Genomic DNA, 21,370 nt, shown 5'->3' on the forward strand with positions numbered 1-21,370 from the left:
AATCGAGTTAAACACGCACACGCATGGACATGCACGGTAGGAGCGAAACGATAGCATGAATAATTAATTCATTGTGTATGTTAAGAGACTATTGACGGCGATGTGATGTCCATCGTTAATTTTAGATCGATTAGTTAACTCAATATGAGTTGCTTGAGACATTCACATGCATGCACCTGAGTTGGAATCAGCTTGTGCGCCAAATAGTTTAATTACGAAGAAAAATAACCTAGTTTTTGTTGTAATAATGAGCAAAAGTAATCATGTTTATTATAAGAAAAAATAAACTTATTTTTCTTTATAATGAAAAATTGTATATCATTTAAATGTCAATCTCGTTTTGACTGAATAAACAAATATCTACCAGTAGTTTATAATAAAAAAAGAATCTTGTTTTTGCTATAAACAATACCATCTTGTTTATTTATAATAAACAAAAAAGGTTTACATTATAATTAACAGAAAATAAAGTAATTATAAAAAAAACAACCTGTTTTAATTTAATTAAAAATTCTATTGTTTATCATAAACAAAATGGAACCAATTTTTTATTGCATAAAAAATTTTGAATAATAAAGAAAACAAAACATTTTTTTTTTTTTAAATTACCATTATTGGGTTTATTATATTTGTATCTTATTTCAGGAATAAAACAAAGATAGATGAAGGCTAATACAGTAAGTACTCCTTTTACAAAAAAAATAATAATAATAATAAAAATACAAAAAAAGACATTTGGTATTTAATTATATATACAGTAATAAGATTCCCAACCTTCATTAAATAAAAATAATACCCTTGTTTATATTATAATAAACAGAAAATAAACTCATTCTAAAAAAAACAACATTTTCATTTAATTAAAACTCCATGGCTTATCATAAAGAAAATGAAGCAATTTTTCAATGCATAAAATAAATATTGAATAATAAAGAAAATTAATATATATATTTTTTTAATTACCATTATTGGGTTTATTATATTTGTATCTTATTTCAGGAATAAAATAAAGATAGACGAAGGCTAATAAGTGCTCCTTTTACCCCCAAAATACAACAAAAGACACATTATTTGGTATTTAATGATATATATTATAAGATTTCCGAGCTTTATTAAATCCGTACTGTACATTACACGAGAAAAATCTCATGACACCGCACCACACAAAAATGTCACCAAATGTAATAGACTATATGCTGAAATAATTCGCCTGCTAAGTTGAGTTGGATGTGCAAGTTCATTTTTTGTACCTTCTGCCACCTAGTGGACTACACGTCATTGGCATGGGAAGATTACCAAACATTCATCACTTTACGCTTTGCGCAAAATTAAAGAGAAACTAAGAGAAAAGTGCATTTTCCTGCATGCAACAGCGGTTGGGAATCAATGACGTAATCCATTTTAAAGAAAAAAAAAAGTTACATTAAGAGTATTGGAGATGTTTAACTGGTCCACTCCAGGTACAGAAATGACAGAAAGAGTACGACGGCGGCGAGGTAGACCAAGAAGAAGCCTTTGTTGATCCTGCTGGCCAAGCAAGCACATTTGCGGCTCTCTTCCTTGCAGCTGTGCTGCACGCTCAGCGTCCTCCGCAGCTCCTTCAGCTCGTCCACCACCAGCAGCAACAGGCGAGACTCGGCGCTCAGCGCGCCGTCGTTGACCTACACGCACGTTACACCGCTTTGAAAAAAATTATATTTAACTCATTCACTCCCAGCCATTTTCGCTCACGGCTGTTTTATTGGATTTTGACTGATTTTGCAAGTGTTTTATTGCTATAAAAACATGGAACCTACCAAAAGAAAGATTAGAGTCTCTTCTTTCATCAGGAATTAAAAAAAAAGTATCTTTTTATCTGTTTCCGTTTTTGCAGCAATTTGCAGAAATCAAAATCTGGTGAAAACACTGGCAAAAAGAGCTTGTTGCAACATGGCCCTTGCTGATCTCTTATACTCTGCTGCCACCAGCTGGTCGTTTTTGTAATAACTACCATACCTAGTAGGGCTGGGAATCTTTGACTGTCTCACGATTCGATTCGATTATGATTTTTGTGTCTATGAATCGATTCAGAATCGATTTTCGATTCTCGATTCAAACGATTTTTGATTCAAAATGATTTGATTGACAAATGATTTCTGCTTCAATCTACAGATATGCACAACATTGTCATGATCTACTCCAGTCTGCTTTGCAAGACCAAATGACAGAGACATTAACGTGTCTTTTTTTGTTTAAACATTTAGTAATTTTGTATTGTAAGTGCCTTTTTCCACAAAAACATGTAGGCTACAACTGCCTTTTCCCCTTCTTCATTTCTAATTGAAATAAAATCGATTTTTGGATATTAATATCGATTCGACTAGATTAATAAATGAGAATCTCGATTTTTTGGGCACACCCCTAATACCTAGCATTTAAAAAAACATAAACGTATAAATCCGTCTTTGGGACACTAGTAGTATTTAAAATAGAACGCATTTATCCGTTTTTGGGAGCAAATGAGTTAATAGTGCATCCCAATTTTTGTCCACACGTTCCATTGAGTGACTTTACCTGTTCTGGTACAGGTAGCAGCTCGTGTTGTTCCTCTCCGCCCATCACATATGAACACAAAGATCCGGTCTGTTTGATCTCGTCTAAAAACACAAAGCGGGTTAAACGTGACGCTATCAACAATCGTTTCAGCAGTTCCGTATACAGTCGTACCCGTGTCGGATTTATCGGTCGGCTCGTTCTCCCGTCTGCTCCTGGCGTACGTATTCACCAATGATTCCCCGTCCGTCAGGTAGGCCACCATGATGGTCTCCAGCAGGCTGAGAAGCATCAGGGCGAAGATGACGATGCAGTAGGTGGCTAACGGGAGGAAAAATACCTTGTCAAATATTTTTGGTGTTGTAACAGAAAGTAAATGAAAAATGCTGGATTCAAGTGACGATCCCGTGGTCGGTTCGCGTACCGATGAGCGGCGTCTTGTTGGACATGGACGGCAGGATGTCGTTGAGGATGAGCAGCAGCACGGAGATGGCGAGCAGCACGGTGACCTTGAAGCCCAGCTTCTCCCCGTGGCGGTCCGGGATGAAGTAGGTGGCCAGGTCCAGGCACAGGAAGAAGAGGATGGGCAGCAGGAAGTTGATGACGTGCAGCAGGGGGCGCCTCTTGATGACGAACTGGGAGGGGGAGGGGGCACGGGGGTTAAACGGCGGGCTCGCCGTGCTGATGGGAAGGTCGGGAAAATCGGCCTACCGTGTACACGAGACAATCCCACGCTTGGTAGTCGATGGTGATGTTGTCGCTGCTCACCGACAAATGCAGGAAGTCCCACTCTCCCTGGGAAAGCATCAGGGATTTGCTGAACTCGGTAGCCCGCGACGAGTTCACCACTGGGAAGACGCGCATGTCTTGATCTGTGCAGAGAGAGCGGAAAGTAGGACAGGGTCGAAAATATCGATATCGAATCGATATTCCTTTCAATGCTACTTTCAATACATCGCTAGCCTAGCGCTAACAGGAAGTTAGCAAATGCTAACCGAGTTAACTGTAAAACTAAGTACACAACGTGAAGAATTACATCCACTGTATATTTAAAAACAAAACACGCTTCGTTTTTAAAACTTCACTAGCCTAGCGCTAACAGGAAGTTAGCAAATGCTAACGGAGTTAACTGTAAAACTAAGTACACAACGTTAAGAATAACATCCACTGTATATTTAAATACAAAACACACTTCGTTTTTAAAACATCGCTAGCCTAGCGCTAACAGGAAGTTAGCAAATGCTAACCGAGTTAACTGTAAAACTAAGTACACAACGTGAAGAATTACATCCACTGTATATTTAAAAACAAAACACGCTTCGTTTTTAAAACTTCACTAGCCTAGCGCTAACAGGAAGTTAGCAAATGCTAACGGAGTTAACTGTAAAACTAAGTACACAACGTTAAGAATAACATCCACTGTATATTTAAATACAAAACACACTTCGTTTTTAAAACATCGCTAGCCTAGCGCTAACAGGGAGTTAGCAAATGCTAACCGAGTTAACTGTAAAACTAAGTACACAACGTTAAGAATTACATCCACTGTATATTTAAATACAAAACACACTTTGTTTTTAAAACATTGCTAGCCTAGCGCTAACAGGAAGTTAGCAAATGCTAACAGAGTATACATTCTTTTCGTGACCCAAAACATCAATTTAGAAAGGAGTCTTTTTTTGTGTGTGTGTTTGTATGAAAGTGGTTACACTTGAAAGCTGCCGATGCCATCGATATGTTGCAGCGCTGCGTGTCAAAGGGGAACTTGTGCACGTCCATTATGCACATGCTGACGGCCCGGATGTCCTGATCCAGGAAGACGGTCCCGTCGTGCCTGACCAGCATGTAAGGGTTGTGCTGCGAGTTGTCTTTCTCCACCCTGACAAAACACGCGCAATCAACGGGCCGGTTGCGGTACGCCTTGTGTTTATTCGCATATAATGGGACCATAGTGTAGTCATTAACTTTACAATACACAATAGTGAGTCAGCAAACAGCAGGTGACTTGATGGAAACCAACAATCGCTCCATGTTGGCATCCCATTTGTCAGTCCAAACAATAAAGGAAGTGATTTTAAAAAAAAAAAAAATTTCAGCACCTATTGAGCTAACAACCGCTTTTTTTTTTATTTTTTTTTTAACTAGTTTGTATGATTTTTGTGTGTAGCATAAACTTAGACGTTTGACTACCTGACCCAACTGTCTAAAAAAAAAAAAAAAAAATCTAAAAAACAACCCAGAAACTTGGGTAAAATGGCTGCACAGGTTTTAGGGTGTAGATAAAAAAAAAAATATACTCAATTTGGGCTATGAATAAATAAATAAATAAATACATAAATAAAATAAAATAAAAATAGACCACTACTGACCCAAACGTTCCTGGACAAAAGAACCTTTTTTTTTTTATAAAGGTTCTTTTGTCCAAGAGAACCCAAATTTGGGTTGTTTTGCACAAAACAATCCAGAAACTTGGGTAAAATTGAGTCAAGTTAGTGGATCGGTCCACATCGGTTATTTTTGACTACACAGTTTTCAACTCAATTTGGGTAAAAAAAAAAAAAAACACCACTACTGACCCAAACGACCCAAAACGAAGTTTTTTGTCCCAGACCACCCAAATTTTGGGCTGTTTTGCACAAAACAACCCAGAAAAAAAAATCAATTTGGGTTAAAACAAAACAAAACAAAAACAAAACCTCAATTTGGGTTAAAAAATAAAAAAAATAAAACAATAGACCACAACTGATCCAAACGTTCTTGAACAAAGCACTTTTTTTTTTTTTTTTTTGTTAAAACTGTGTAGTCAAAATTAACCGATGTGTACCGATCCACTAACTCGGCTCATTTTTTAGCCAAGTTTCTGGGTTGTTTTGTGCAAAACAACCCAGAAACTTGTGTAAAAATAAAATGAAAAAAATAAAATAAAATAAAATAAAATAAAATATTTTTTATTTTTTTGTCAAATTGACCCAAGTTAGTGGGTCAGTCCACATATTTTTATTTTTGCCTACAGAGTTTTTCGAGTGGAGATAAAAAATAAAAATAAAAATAAATAAATAAATACATAAATAAATACAATCAATTTGGGTTTAAAAAAAAAAAAAACACCATTATAGGTCGCTTGCACATGTCGTCACTTCCGCCTCGGATTTCTCGTAGTCGCCATGCTGGGTGGCCTCCATTTACGTAGCGATTCGGTCTAACACGTATCTATCACGTTTGTTTTCTGCGTTTAAAATGGTACATTGTTGCTGCATCGTTGGCTGTTCGAACAAAGCCAAGGGGGAAAATGGTCGGTCTTTTTTCCGAATTCCGAAAATAATTAGGAACCAGGGCCTGGAGACAGAGGAGTGCGGACTCCGGAGGGAAGTCGTTACTTTGGGCTCGTGTGTGCAGCGATCACTTTGTGAGCGGTAAGCTTGTTTACCTTTATTTAATGCATGAGGATTAATAACGTTTCGACCGCCCATATATGGGCAAGTTGCTTATGTTTTGGATTCATGAGCAAGCAAGTTCGGTAGTACAAGCTGGCTAGCGGACGTTAGCCGAAAGCTAACATCGAACATTTTCACCCAAGTAGTGCCAGTGCAAAGTGTTTACTGCTGAAATTGGATTGATTAGTCTTGGGCTTTTAATGCCGATAACATGTTTTTTGGTGGCAAAATGTAAACTTGGGGAAAAAAAGAGACAGAAGGGGCTGATGCAAGAAAACAGACCCCCGGGGGTGATGCAAGTAAACAGACCCCCGGTAGCCTACACATCATGCTAAAGAACTTATTCACGGCCACCCTACTGCGGCAAAATAACCAGTCTTTCCATATTTTATTTGTTTATATATTTGTTTATTTTAACAGGTCGCCCTGCGCCCGTTTTTCTGTCCAATCATCCCGACTGGGCTCCAACATTAAAGTTGGGTCCCAAGTTCCAACATCTATGTCTCAGCCCAGTCGGTGCCAAGATATGAACGTGCACAGGAGAGACAAGCAAAGAAAAGACTACTCGAAGTGGCAGAGATTGTTGCAGTTATGCAGCCAGATGGCTCCAGTAACCTGTACCCTCAAGTACTGCTGACATCATTGACTCTGGTATGCCACTCAGAATTCATTACATGATATATTGTATGCATGAGTGAATGTATGTGTTAGTTTGTGTGTGTACACACACCTTATATTTTAGAGACATTTGGAAGTGTTTATAGAAATAAGTATTTGCCTGTAGCAATGTTCATACATTAAAAAAATGCAACAAAATGTGTACATTTCTTTTACACTGACAAAAAAACTATACTACTTTACTATATTAAACCTATTACTGGTACCGTATTTTTTTGTGATTTTTTCTTTATTTTTTTCTTTAGGGATCTCATGCCACACCGACTTGATTGCCAATGACATGATGGAAACGAAGGCGAGCATCAAAGCATTGGAGGAGGACAACATGCGACTGTTTGTTTGGCGCTAATAAAGGCAGCGTTTATACAAATTCTATTGTTGGGTTTGTTTACAAAGCTATACATAATACAAATGACAGGATTTGACTCAATGTGCAATATGGTCCCTCTTAAAGTAATGGCATAAATCTCTATTATTTCTAAAAGCACAAAAAATGAAGTGAATAATGATTAGATGTAGTAATTTCAGGGTTAAAAATTGAACTGTTAATTAATGTAGTTTATTTTAGCACAGGTGCCTACCATCCTGAGATGACGGTATGATGTAATGTTGATGGGGTACGCAATGACTTTCATTATACTATGTACAGAGGAAAAAGTTGCTCTCTTTTAAATTTGTTTAATGCAAGACAATTACCAGTACTGTGTTACAGTTTTCCCAATAATCCTTGTTTCACACTTGTCACAAAACCACTGTCCTTTTGGCAGTCTAGATTGGCACACTTCAAGTGATATCATTTGATTTTACAATCTGCTGCAGCACAAAAAAATACTTTATTCCGCATCTTTGAAGTACATGAGCAAGTGGTAGGTGACAGCGGCTGAGTAGGAACACTGGAAGTCCACTGCTGATCTAGTAAATGCTCTCCTGAGCAGTTCAGGTAAGGAGGGGATTTTGGGGAAAAAAAACTCTGGCTTTTCCAACTGGCCAAAACGAGCGATCTGGGTGGACTCGCTCAATCACACTTTGTCCACACCACAAAGTCGCAGAAGTCCGTCCAGTTAAACTCATCTGTGCCTGAATCTGAAAATATTACAAACATTGTAATGAAAATATGAAACATAGAATTAAATAAGAAACTACAAAAAGTAAAGCCATACATACATACCTGGTAATACTATTGGTGTTGTCGTGACAAGTGATGGGAATTGTTGCCATCGGGCACCAGACAGAAATTGGGTGTTGTGACAGCCTCCTTAACCGTGAGATCATAAGAAAAGCTGTCAGTATGCTCAGTAGTTACCATGAACACGTTTTATTGTACTGGAAACTGAAACTAAAAATACGTCCTCTGAGAGTGGTTAACCTTAACCATTTAGAATAAGTTGATTAAGTAACATGTAACTAGTGAAAGGGTAGCATTAAATTTAATTAAGCCACGGGGAGGCTGTGCAGTTACTTTTTATTCTTATACGCTCTGCCATATTTGCCTGTTATAAAATTATTAGAAAAACCACATGAGGTAAAGCCAGCTGTGCATGTAAACACAATGATAACAGGAAGCCTGAGAACATTTTTGTGTGCAGAATTACCAACACCATGTGGTTTACTTACGTGCAACAGCAACCGTTTCTTCTGATGCGATGTTAAAGTTTACACTCTGTATCCACCCGCTTACAAAATAATTGTAAGCCTCCAGGGATTTGTTGGCGTGTTATGGAGCATGTTGTCAACACGAGGTAGGGAAAGATGTCCAGAGATGTCACATTTGGCCAGCAAGCTTTCTCCGTCAAAAAAAAAATCACCCTTGGTCAGGACGTAATTAGGATCAATCCCGCCACACAGAGACACCTTCTGCCTGTATCGTTGTTTTTGATCTTCCGGTAAATCGTGAAAATACTGCGAAAATTACATCAGGTTGATAAACTCTACCGTGTAACTCGCGAGTGTACCTTGTGAACCGGCGGACACCCAATATGGCGCCCGAAGGAAAAACTCCCATGATGCATTACGATGTGCAAGCGACCTATTGACCCATACGGCGGCATTTTTCAAAAATTTAGGTCATTTTGCCGACTACAACCCCAAGAAATTGGGTTGTTGTATACAAAATGATTATTGCGTGTAGCATCAACTTACATCTCTAGGATGAAGACGTCGGGTTTCCACAGCACGTCGGTGGGAACGACAATTTCCGCAATCCCGCAAAATTCGTCCGGCTCCCAAAAAATGCGTTCGTCCCTCCAAGACTGCAGACATTTTCCAAACCAAATTACCGTGTGCGGCGAGATCCCGCAAAACAACATCGTCGCCCGCTCACCGTCATCGTCCACAGGAACGGAATAAAGGTTTGCGTTTTCTCGATCTGCATGTGGGACACGCGTGTTGGGAAAACGTCACCAGCAAATTCGTGCTTGCGCGAACTGCGCAGATTCAACGACTTACCACGGCCAAGATGGCGTACAGGATGACGTTGATCTCCACCACGGTGGGATGCGTGTGGTCCAGGACGGGCCGCGTCAACTGGAAGGCCCGGTCGCTCGACGTCAGGTTCAGATGGTCCACCACGTCCTGGTAGCTGCACACCTTGGCCGGGGAGGCCCCTCCCACACCTGGGGACGTAGTTAGTTCAATTACAAGTTTTTATATGATTGATGTTTGACCTGTATAGCATTCAAAATTGTCAAAAAAAATGATTCACGTTGGAGTATAGCTCAGTATAAGACCCAATAAGCACAACTAAAACATGTCTGCCATCTAGTGGCGAGTGGTGATAATACAACATAAAAGTACAATCTCCAGCCTTACTTTAAAGGGATTCTTGACTCATTGAACAATTCTCAGCAGTGAAAACTTTATATTTTGTCCACAATTAATTTTATAACTTCATTATTTTTCATCTACAATTAATACATTTCAAAACTATTTTTTTTCCTCTTGCTGTCGACTGATGATGACATCACCTGTGCTGAGGAAGTAGGTAACGATCAATCAGGGCTCACCTGTTTTCTGGGGTTGGTCAGAAAACTGAGCTCTGATTGGTCGTTATCTACTTCCTTAGCCCAGGTGATGTCATCAACAGTCGACAGCAAGTAGAAAAATTAAACTTTTTTAACGTATTAATTTGTGCGTAAAAATAATGACGTTACCACATTAATTATGGCCAAAATATTAACTTTTTACTGCTGAAAATGGCTCACTGAGTCAAGTATCGCTTTAAGGTATCGGATGGTGGGCGATACCAGTATTTGTCGCCCTCTTGTGGCAACTTTATGATTAGGAACTCGAAATTAAAAAATATAATAGAAAATTGCTATTAATTTCATGCCATTTAAAGGAAAAATGCTGTTTAAGTTTTCTTTAAAATAGTTTTTTTTGGGGGGGGTCATGGACTAGTGGTATCGGTACTCGGTATCGATAACTACTCATACTGGCACATGCCTTTTTTTTCTTCATAATTTGGATTTTTCCTGGTTTTTCTGGGATTTTCTTCCCAATTTCTAACATTTTTCATATATTGTATGTTAATCCGAATTTTTTAAGATTATTTTTTTTTATTTTTTTTTTGGTACGTAAAAATATCAATTTTATCTTTATGAAAATGAATCAAGGAGAGTGTGGTCACCAGTTACCCATCCCTGTTCGACAGAATAACCAAGTTGTTAAAAATGGAAGACATTTTTTTTTTTTTTTATGACCATACTTTGGCATATGAATCGATAAAGGCAACTTTTCAAGACTGATATCGATACGGAGAGAAAGATTATTCAAGGAAATGACTAAATGATAAGCAAAGACTAATTAAAATGGCTGGAAAACGCTTGAATGTAATTTCACGTTTACGACGTAATAAATAAAAAAATAAAAAAATAAATTAAAAAAAGTTATTGAACCGGCCAACGTTTTGCTCTTACCTGAGAGGATGAGGACAACGGCCAGCACGTTCATCGTCGCTGCGAAGTGAAGCCGAGTGGCGGAAGAGCTTTTTAAAAGCTGACATGAGAAGCCCCTCCCACTGGCTTTTGGAAGGACATTTTGCGCGCTAACGAGGAAACGTCGACGTGCTTCTTGGACGATTTTATCGCTTCCAGGCTGCACTGGGAGAAATAAAAGCAGGTGGCAAAATGGGCGTGTCTGAAAAGAAGCAGGTGATGCGGATTGGAGGAGAAGGGAAAAAAAAAAAACACAACAGCAAAGCTCCATGCACACGCCCACAAGTCCATTAGCGAGACACTCGATCACCACAATGACATTCTAATGACATTACACACAAAAGCACTTTTTTTTTTTTTTTTTTAATCCCAGCTTGCTAATTGTTGTCCAGTGACGGAAATCTCACAACAGGAAGCTGAATCAGTTATGAAAAGTACACTTTCAAGGTTTTAAGAACGTAATTACATTATAAACAAATAGCGTTCCTCGTTGGGTTGTAACTTGTGACTTTCAACTGTTTTACTGTGCTGAATGCAGGAATTATTAAAATGATTCACATTTTTTTTCCTGTGTTAAAACTATTTAATATAACAAAATGAATTATACATTACAATTTTTTTTCTAATTTTCTAATGTCCTACAATTCAAATTCTTTATTTGGGGACTTTTAGCAGATATGAGATTAAAATAGACTAATTATATTAATTAATTAAAAATCCTGTAATTAATTAGATTATTTTTTTAATTGCCTGATGGCACTAATACATATATTAGTGCTGGCAGGCAATTAAAAAAATAATCAAATTAATTACAGGATTTTTTTTATTAATTAATGTACTAATTAATATATTAGTGCTGTCAGGCAATTAAAAAAATAATCAATTACAGGATTTTTTTTTATTAATTAATGTACTAATTAATATATTAGTGCTGTCAGGCAATTCAAAAAATAATCTAATTAATTACAGGATTTTTAATTCATGAATGTACTTAATCTTTTTATTTGTATTAAAATAGTAAGTATTTAAAATTGTATTTTTTTTATTTTATTATATAACATTTCATTACCATTTTAGACTGTTTTTTTGTTTTTTTTATAAAATTGTACTATTTTTACAAACTGTGTGTATATATGCAATTTTATTTTAAAATATATTGAATTTTTATTACAGTTTTAGACATTTTTTTTTCCCATTCTGATTTTTTCCAGTGGTAATAGTGTCCCCAAAAAACTTTACAAAATTTATAAACAAACTTTATAAGCACACACTGATGTGACTGAGACTTTGACCGAAACACCACCACCAAAATATCAAGTCGCCAAAAAGTAACACTTTCAAACTTTGCAAAAAAAAACTTTATTGTCCGCCTCACGTTCACGCCTACAATCCTACAAAAGTGGGTTGTTCTTCCAGATTGGGATTGACACATTCAGACTTGTGATCATGTGACAGGCCGAGAAATGGACGCTTAACCAAAAAAAAAAAAAGAAAAAAGATAGACGCACGCCCGGACGCAACATGCTCCCCCCCCTTTCAGCCTCATGCACCCAAACATTACGTCGCCTAGGAAACGGCTAATAGTGCATTCGTGTCCCTTTATTGACCCGCTACAGTACATGAAGTAGGTGAGTGTGAGTTTGTGTAAACCTTCACAAATGTTTCACATAGTTGAATCCACATTCGAATCGACGACACGGATCAAAACACAAATCGAGACAAAATGAACTAAAAAAAAAAAAAAAAAGAATCATCAGGATATGAATGTCTCTTACTAAAAGTCCCTTTACAACAACAACAACAACAACAAAAAGTTTCTAAATGTAACCGTTCAGTGCAAACTGAGGATAAAAATGAAGCCATTTTTATTGCTGGGTGGCGGCTTCCAGAGTTGCACTGCAACAATACTGACATGCTAAGACGGCCGGGCGGTCGGGGGTTCGATTCCTCTAACAAGGTAAGGTAGCCAGGGATGGGCGTCGTCATCGCTGACTGTTGGTTAATCACGTCCCACCGCTATTAATAACTCATTCGCTGCCGTTGACGAGTATGTCCGTCAATGGCAGCGAACGCTTTCGTTTCACATTCAGCGGCGGATTTTGTTTTGAAGCATTTAGCGCGTTAAGGTAGCCCACCTGGCATGGTGATTGCAGGTCACAGTAGCCCCTGACTGATTGGCTGGTGGTGGAGGAGGAGGAGGAGCAGCAGCAACTTGTAACCACAACATGAAACTGTCACGGGGGTAAGTCATAAATAAAAACGGAGCGGGAAATAAAATAAGATATAAAAGTGTTCAGGTAACAGCTCACTGGAGAAGAAACTTGAGGTGATGATGATGATGATGATGATGATGGTGGTGGTGGTGGTGAGGTTCCCTGCTCAGCCGTTATCCAGCGATGAAGCACTGAGTAGGAAGTGCTAGTAGTAAGTAGTAAGTAGTAGCAGTGTTGTTTGGGTGTGGGTGCGAGCGCGCTACACAATGAGGGGTCCACGTCGGGGGTGTTTGGGACTCTGGCCCTCCCGGTTGTTCTCCACTGCCTGCTCCTCCCGCTTGCTGGTGGAGTCCAAAACGGGCCTGTAGCCGCCCAGGTACATCAGACCTGAACAACACATGACAAAAAGGGGAAAGAGATGGTGAACATAAGGGGGAAAAAAAAAAAAAAAAGATGCACAATTACAAACAGAAGTGATTACTTAGGGCTCAAACGATTAATCGGCTGGCTGATATTCGCTCTTTTCATCGCAAATCAGTTAAAAAAAAAAAAAAGACTAACATATTTCAACATAGGATGAAAACAAAGTCATTGAAACATTCCCACCCTTCAAAAATCGGCAATTTTTTTTATTTTTTATTTTTTTTATTAAATTGTCTAATTCCATTTCTTTTATGTCTGTAAAGTTAGATGAATACTAATAAATAAAACACTCAAATGTTCATCCTGTAAATGACTAAAAGTGAAAATAAAAATGAATATAAAAATAGAATTCCAAAATTAAATAAAAATAAATAAATTTAAAAGGAAATTAAAAAAAACAAATATCTTTATCTATCTATCGATATATATATAATAAAATAAATACATTTATTTAATTTTATAATAATTTCATCATAATAAATGTAATTAATTTAATAATTTGTATTTAATTTTTAAATTATATTTTAATATTTTAATATATAATAATATAAATAATGTGAATAATGAGAGTTCAAAAATTAAATAAATATAAAAGGAAATAAAAATTATATATATATATATATATATATATATATATATATATATATATAAATACATTTTTATTTAATTTAATAATAATAAATTGAATTAATTTAATTTGTATTTAATTTTTAAATTACATTTTATATTCATTTGTATATATAATATAAAATATAAATAATCGAAACAATAATAATAAATATAAATAATATATATATAAATAAATGAATGAATTTTTATTTAATTTTATAATCATTTAATAATAATAAATGTAATTAATTTAATAATTTGTATTTAATTTTTAAATTATAGTTTTATATTCATTTTTATTTTCACTTTTACTCATTTAGTTATGTAGTTTTTTTTTTTTTTAATTTTTGGGGAGCAATTTTGGCCCTCCCTAAATTGTGACCATAATAACCGTGGATCCAGATTTCGCCAACGCTGCATACCTAGTTAGTGGTCAACATGTACCCGGACACGCCTCCTCATCTTTCCATCCAAAAGGAGGCGAGAGAAGAGGGCAGAAAAGGGAAGGGAGGAGGAGAAGACGGGATGGGAGCAAATTCACAGGAAGCAGGAAGAGATAACACAAGACATTTTACAACACATAAACACACACAGAGAGAAAGACGCCATTTGAGCGAAAAACGTCAACAAAATGGGGAAGGGAAAGACATGCGCGTGGTTGGAAGGATGGCGGGAGCGCACCATTGGTTACTCGCTACCCAACAAGCCATGAAGCAGCAGCGGCGGGACCAAACGGAAAAAAAACAAAAAAAACAGGTGCTGCTCGTTAGCCCGGCAGCGTTAGCGTTCTTCTTCCCCCTGGTGCTAGCCTAGCGAGCTAACGTCACCTCTGGTCGGCGGCGTCCACTCACCGGCAAATCGGCTGTCGGGAGGAGCCTGCTCATTGTCCAAGCCCAAAGAGGGCGTGTCACACAGGGCTACGCCCTGATTGTTATTGGCCGACTCGGGACACCTGCTCCGCCCACCTGCAAGCGAGGGCACAGGTCAAACAAGAGCAGCCGGGGCACAGCGGGGGGGGGGGGGGGGGGGGGTCGTTGGCCATGCGAAGGATGAAGAATTGCGCAATGCGTTTGTTTTTGTTTGTTGACAAACAGAATGCAATGTCAGCTAGCACCACCTACAGGACTGGAGTGGAGCTGCATTGAACATGGATTTGATTTGTTGTCATAACTGATTGGTTAGATTTAAAAAAAAAAATGTTTTATAATTTTGCAGCCCATTAAGAGACGGATGTTGTGATATATGTATTTTAATTAATTATTACAATGAAATCAATATGGCCAAAAAATAAAATCGATTTTTTTTTCAATCAGGACGATTACGATTTTAATCTAATAAACATAACAAACAATTATTTAAAGGTGTAATTTATTCAAAAATAAATAAATAATCATCATCATCATCATCATAATAATAATGTATACTGATTCTACAACAGTTATAAAATAAATGTAACTTTCATAGTTAGCAAAATTACAACTCACAATAACATCCGGATGTAACAGAACATAAGAGCTTCTAATAATCCAGAAGACAAAATTCGATTTCACGATTAATCGAATTAATTCGATTTATTGCCCAGCCCTGATGCTAATTCATTTTATTTTTTTTAATTTTAAGAAGTATCAGCACAACACGGATTTAAGAAAGTCATAATTGCTAGGGCCTGACCGATTCATTTCAATTTGACGATTATGGCCCCAGCAAACATGAGCCAAAATGACAATGGACGATGTTTTCCAATTGTTTTTTTTTCTAATTTACAGCAGTTGTATACAAGTAATAATGCTTTCATTATTTATTACATATAAATCTCTATACAATAACCTTGTATCCTTAAATATACATGTCATATATTTACAGTTGACACTCATCAGACCGCAAATAGCGAAAATCCGTGAATAATTGACACCCACTGAAATGCATTGGAGGCGATTTCTTTTTTTTTTTTTATTATATATTCTTTACATTTACCAGACGATTAATCGCTCAAATTAATCGGCAAAATAATCGGTAAAATGAATCGTCTGATTAATTTGACCAATTAATCGGTAATCAGTATTTTTTCTGAGAAATCAGGTGTAGTAAATTCAGCTATTAGGCGTGTTTGTTGGCTCACCACACACACACAAAAAAAAGTTTATTATGGAGCAAATAATGTGGAAGTGTAATTAATATGCATGGCGCGAAGGCATGCAAATGCAAGCTTGAAGTGACTCATGCTCGAGTCGGATCCGTTCAAATGTGACTTTTCGAGCCCCAAAAAATGGGATCAAATTAACGTTACATGGATGCTTTAAAACGATGAGATTTATTCAACCAGGTGACATGTTGTCAACCGTGTAAAGTGTCACCGGAGTTACCTTTGCCATTCGATGGCGAGGAGCGGTCCTCTTCCGTGACATCGTTTCCCTTTAGAAAACAAACAAGAAGAGCTCAAGTCAAATTTCGACATGAAGCGTCGATGCGAGTCATCGTTTGCAAGTCACCTCTGAGTCCTGCTCGTCGACAGCCACCGAATAGTTCAGTTCTATTGACTCCTTGGGAAGAAAAAGAAGCAAAAAAGTCAGTGAGAGTAGTTGAAATGATTCATTGATAAATCGAAAACGAATCGATTATCAAGTTAACAACTATTGTGATCATCAATGAATCGTTTCACATAAAACAGTCCAAACCCTCAGAATTTCAGCATCATAAACTATTCCCATTTTTGCACCGCCCTCCATGACAGCAGACCGATTATCGTTGCGTCGTTATCAGATTCTTCATCAATTTTCTGACATTTTATGGACCACAATCATTGATCATTGTTTTTCAAAAGTCAAAGCAAATGATTCATTTTGGTTCAAAACAAAGATAATCAGTACGCTTTCATGGAGGATGACAGAAATCGGAAAATTTTTACTGTTGAGGAGCTGACATGAAGAGTATTTGGACAATTTTAATTACGATGATCGATTTTTTTGCCGATTAATCGATTATTTGTTGTCCCTTTAAAATAATGTCCCGTATTTAATAAAGGGATGGGAATTATTTATTTTTGAGGAACTGACATGACGAGCATTTGGACAATTTTAATTATGATGATCGATTAGTTGTCGATTAATCTAGTAATTGTTGTACCCCTAAAATAATGCCCTGTATTTAATAAAGGGATGGGAATTAAAAAATTTTGAGGAGCAGACATGACGAGTATTTGGACATTTTTAATTATGATGATCGATGAGTTGTCGATTAATCGAGTAATTGTTGTATTGTCCTGTTTATAATAAAGGGATGGGATTTTTTTAAATTCCATCTTATCATAAAAAAAATAACTGACAGATGTATCTGTATCAAAATAACCGTTACACACCAGCAGCGATATTTACCCCATCCAGTTGAGAGGGTCCTCGGCTCTCCCTGGGGGCGTCCCGGTTCTCCCGGCCCCGGGCGTCAAGCCCCTCCCGGCCCGGCCCGGGCTCGCCATCCGCCCCAGCCAGGTAGGACCCTGACATGGAGGACATGGTGTCAGTGCTGATGTGGGAGTGGCGCGAGTGGGACGAGGCCATGGACATCACTGACTGGGCCAGGCTGCTGCTCACTGCGTCTGGCGGACACACGGAGACACACATCACCGTCCGACGACGTTTCGGAAACAATCGATCGGAGGCCACCGAGCGTCGGCACCGGCTAATCATTTATTCATGTTAAAACGCTCCTTGGACCGGACTGAGAGTTTTGTTTTCCACATCTTGTCGACATTTCACAACGACTGTATGCAACTTGCCCTCGAGACGGGTGCGTTATTATGACTCAAATGTGATTGGTCAATACGACTTGTACTGTAAATGGAAACCGGAACGTGTTCGATCCTGGAATCGTCTTCCCGACAGCGTCTGTCTGCTTTTCGCATGCGCTAAGTATTTGTTGACAGCGACGTCCTTTGGGAGGACCACTGCATGCTATTTAAACAACAAACATTCTTTTTCAAGATGTCTTTGAAAGGATTACACGGTTTTGTGTTACCTTCAGGGGAAGTGATAGTGGAGGAGAGCGGCGTTCCGGTGCACGGCGACTGGTCGATGGCCCCGGAAGAGGACAGAGTCAGGTTCTCGCTGTCGGGCGTGACTCCGCACTGAAGAAAAACAAAACGGAGATGCATTCAAACGGGAGATCACAACCCGACAAAATATCGGGATGAAATCGACAGACACCTGGTATTGGTACTCGCTCACCCTAATAGAAATGGCAAAATCAATCGATTAATCGACAACTGATACAGACACCTGGTATCGGTACTCGCCCATCCTTAATAAAAACATTAAAACTGGCAAAATTAATCCATTAATCGACAACTAATCAATAATCAAATTAATCGACAGCGATACAGAGACCTGGTATCGGTACTCGCCCATACCTAACAAAAATATTAGAGCTGGCAAAATCAATCGACGCCGATATCCACACTCGTCCATTCCTAATAAAAACATTAGACATTTCTAAATTAATTGGCAACTAATCGATTAGCAAATTAATCGATCACCGATAGACAACTGGTAATCGATAATTGCCCATCCCTAAATATACAAACTGGCAAAATTAATCCATGAATCGACAACTAATCAATTATCAAATTAATCGACAGCAATACAGACACCTGGTATCGGTACTCGCCCATACCTAATAAAAATATTAGAGCTGGTAAAATTACTTGAAAAGTAATTGATTATCAAATTAATCGACACATGGTATCGGTACTCGTCCATCTCTAATAAAAAACATTAAAAATGTCAAACTTAATCGATTAATAGACAACTAATCGATTATCAAATTAACCTACACCGATAGACACTCGTCCATCCCTCATAAAAACATTAGAAATGTCAAAATTAATCGATTAATCGACAACTAATCCATTATAAAATTAATCGACACCTCAACACCTGGTATTGGTACTCGCCCATATCTAATACAAATATTAGAACTGGCAAAATTAATCCATTAATGATTAATCGACAAGTAATCAATTATCAAATTAATCGACACCAATACGACACTTGGTATTGGTACTCGTCAATCCCTAATAAAAACATTAGAAATGTCAAAATCAATCGATTAATTGACAACTAATCAATAACCGATACAGACACCTGGTAATCGGTACTCGCCCATCCCTAATAAAAATATTTAATCTGGCAAAATTTATCGATTAATCGACAACTAATCGATTATCAAATTAATCGACACCTCAACACCTGGTATTGGTACTCGCCCATCCCTAGTAAATTTGCAATTCTCATTAATCGACCACTATTTCAATCGAGTAATCGTTTAGAGCCATGGTTTGGCTTAATATCGTCCAAATTTTCCAATTTCATCCTCTCAACAGTCATTCTTGTCTGAAAGCAGCCCGATTACCTTTTGCGTTTCATCAAAAGAAGACAAATGTGCAAACAAATTGTAGAAATATTGGATAATAATACGCACCTCCTGCGGATCGACTGCAAGTTTGTGTCGACGGGCCTCTAATTCACTGCAAGACTTCTCATCGTCCTCCTCGGGAAGCACTGAGGAATTCTGGGAAAGCGACCTATAACATATGCAAACGTGTGGTTTGAAGAAGCTTGAAAACAAAACAAAAACAAAAAAAATGGAATGTGACTGACTTGGAAGCGCTCTTCTTGAGTTTGAGCCCCTGACTTGAGTTGGAGTGGTCGAGCGGGGAGAGGGAACGGGCCGCGGCCGGGTGGGCTTCGCCGGCGTACGGGGGCAGCGCGGCCCCCGACACGTGACTGGGGCCCGAGTGGAGGGGGGCCGCCACGGAGGACGTGGCCAGGGGCCCGTTGAGAGCCTCCAGCAGGGAAACGGCCTCGTAACCTGGGGGGATGTGCTCCGACGCCTGCTAACAACAACGATCGCCGGTGAATTGGATTCATCAATTGAATTGATTCATCGTTGACAATCGTTAATCATTGCAAAATCCGAAAAAAATAAAATAAAATCTTATTAACTCATTCACTCCCAAAAACGTATTTATACGTTTTTTAGGTTTTTGTTTGCTAGAGTTTTTGTATGAAGGCTTTTATGCAGTTTCTGACCTGAAGTGGTTGCTTAAAGCGATGGTAGTTATTACAAAAAAAAAAATGGCCAGCAGGTGGCAGCAAAGAGATCAACCAGGTCCATGTTGCAACAAGCTCCTTTTCCCAGTATTTTCAACAGGTTTGTGAATAATGATGAAACTTAGCTAATTCTAATGCTAATTGCTACAAAACATAAAAACAGATAAAAAAAATGCCGTACTTTTTTTTTTTTTCCCCTGATGAAAGAAGAGACATTTTTCTTTTGGTAGGTTCCATGTTTTTATAGCAATAGAACATGAAAATGGCTGGGAGTGAATGAGTTAATGATGTGCACTCACATTGTTGTATAAGTGCACAACTGTAAGTGCACCTACGAAAGGTCTGCCATCTAGTGGTGAATGGTGATATTACAAATTAAAATAACAGTCGACCCCGACATATTTGTTGGTCTGTAATCGCAGATTTTCATGGATGTTTTTTTTTTTTCCTGATCTTTCCCATTCTTCTAAGGGATTTTTATCCCAATATGCCCCCCATTCTACATTGAATGTTTATCATATCATTTTTTTGGAAGAATATTTTGTGTTTTAAAAAAAAATAAAAAATTCAACTTGGACAATTACTCGATCGAGCCCGAGTTAGCATTAGCTCATACTAGCATTAACCCATATTTAAATTTTTTTTTTAAAAATCAATTTGGACAATTAATCAATCAAGCCCTAGTTAGCATTAGCTCATACTAGCATTAGCTCATGTTATATTTTGGTGTTAAAAAAAAAATCGATTTGACTGATTAATCAATCGATCCCTAGTTAGCATTAGCTCATACTAGCATTAGCTTGCTATATTTTGGTTTAAAAAAATCAATTTGGACAATTAATCGATCGAGCCCTAGTTAGCATTAGCTCATACTAGCATTACCTCATATTTTGGTAAAAAAAAAAAAAAAAAAATCAAATTTGGCCATTTAATTGAACAAGCCCTAATTAGCATTAGCTCATATAATATTTTGGTTTAAAAAAAATAATGGCAGATTAATTGATCGAGCCATAGTTAGCATTAGCTCACACTAGTATTAGCTTGCTATATTTTGGTTTAAAAAAAAAAATCAATTTGGACGATTAATCGATCAAGCCCTCGTTAGCATTAGCTCATACTAGCATTACCTCATATTATATTTTGGATTAAAAAATATATATATATCAATTTGGCCATTTAATTGAACATGCCCTAATTAGCATTAGCTCATATAATATTTTGGTTTAAACAAATAATAATGGCAGATTAATTAATCACGCCCTAGTTAGCATTAGCTCATATTAGCTCCATCAGCGTACCGAGTGTTCCTCTGAGTCAGACGTCTGTGAAGTGATGACGGGGTTAAAGCTGGTCGGCGTCAAAGGGCTGACTTTCTTCCTCATTGCTCGGATCTGCAGCAGGGCTCTGAAGGCTAAAAAAAAACAAAACAAAAAAAACGTGAGCGTTTT

The 21,370-nt window shown here is 37.6% G+C and overlaps 2 protein-coding genes and 1 long non-coding RNA gene across 4 annotated transcripts in view; 1 reads left to right on the forward strand and 2 right to left on the reverse strand.

Annotated features, from left to right (window-relative positions):
• LOC144005482 (5-hydroxytryptamine receptor 3A-like) lies at nucleotides 1–12,929 on the reverse strand. Its single transcript, XM_077503697.1, has 12 exons — nucleotides 12,886–12,929; nucleotides 12,712–12,807; nucleotides 10,559–10,741; nucleotides 9,090–9,256; nucleotides 8,965–9,009; nucleotides 8,784–8,893; nucleotides 4,242–4,411; nucleotides 3,244–3,404; nucleotides 2,957–3,167; nucleotides 2,707–2,853; nucleotides 2,554–2,636; nucleotides 1–1,661 (listed from the first exon to the last, which is right to left on the reverse strand). Exons 2-12 carry the CDS (start codon nucleotides 12,716–12,718, stop codon nucleotides 1,443–1,445), a joined length of 1,503 nt encoding a protein of 500 aa, XP_077359823.1. The 5' UTR covers nucleotides 12,719–12,807; nucleotides 12,886–12,929; the 3' UTR covers nucleotides 1–1,442.
• On the forward strand, nucleotides 5,671–7,286 carry LOC144005488 (uncharacterized). Its single transcript, XR_013279581.1, has 3 exons — nucleotides 5,671–5,945; nucleotides 6,387–6,617; nucleotides 6,890–7,286. It is a non-coding gene; the product is annotated as an uncharacterized LOC144005488 (long non-coding RNA).
• Nucleotides 11,912–21,370, reverse strand: part of LOC144005481 (E3 ubiquitin ligase RNF157-like) — a 19,157-nt gene continuing 9,698 nt past the window's right edge. The window contains exons 11-19 of one of the 2 annotated variants that reach the window (XM_077503694.1): nucleotides 21,221–21,333; nucleotides 19,470–19,705; nucleotides 19,291–19,393; nucleotides 17,830–17,938; nucleotides 17,193–17,410; nucleotides 16,311–16,361; nucleotides 16,185–16,233; nucleotides 14,673–14,786; nucleotides 11,912–13,176 (exon numbers count right to left, since the gene is read on the reverse strand). In XM_077503694.1, the coding sequence (XP_077359820.1) occupies nucleotides 13,049–13,176; nucleotides 14,673–14,786; nucleotides 16,185–16,233; nucleotides 16,311–16,361; nucleotides 17,193–17,410; nucleotides 17,830–17,938; nucleotides 19,291–19,393; nucleotides 19,470–19,705; nucleotides 21,221–21,333 (1,121 nt within the window). In that variant the 3' untranslated portion in view covers nucleotides 11,912–13,048. The remainder of the gene's footprint in view (nucleotides 13,177–14,672; nucleotides 14,787–16,184; nucleotides 16,234–16,310; nucleotides 16,362–17,192; nucleotides 17,411–17,829; nucleotides 17,939–19,290; nucleotides 19,394–19,469; nucleotides 19,706–21,220; nucleotides 21,334–21,370) is intronic. The other variant, XM_077503696.1, reaches the window with a different exon arrangement.

The sequence above is a fragment of the Festucalex cinctus genome, chromosome 17 (genome assembly GCF_051991245.1).
Source record: "Festucalex cinctus isolate MCC-2025b chromosome 17, RoL_Fcin_1.0, whole genome shotgun sequence".
NCBI classification, from domain to species: Eukaryota; Metazoa; Chordata; class Actinopteri; order Syngnathiformes; family Syngnathidae; genus Festucalex; species Festucalex cinctus.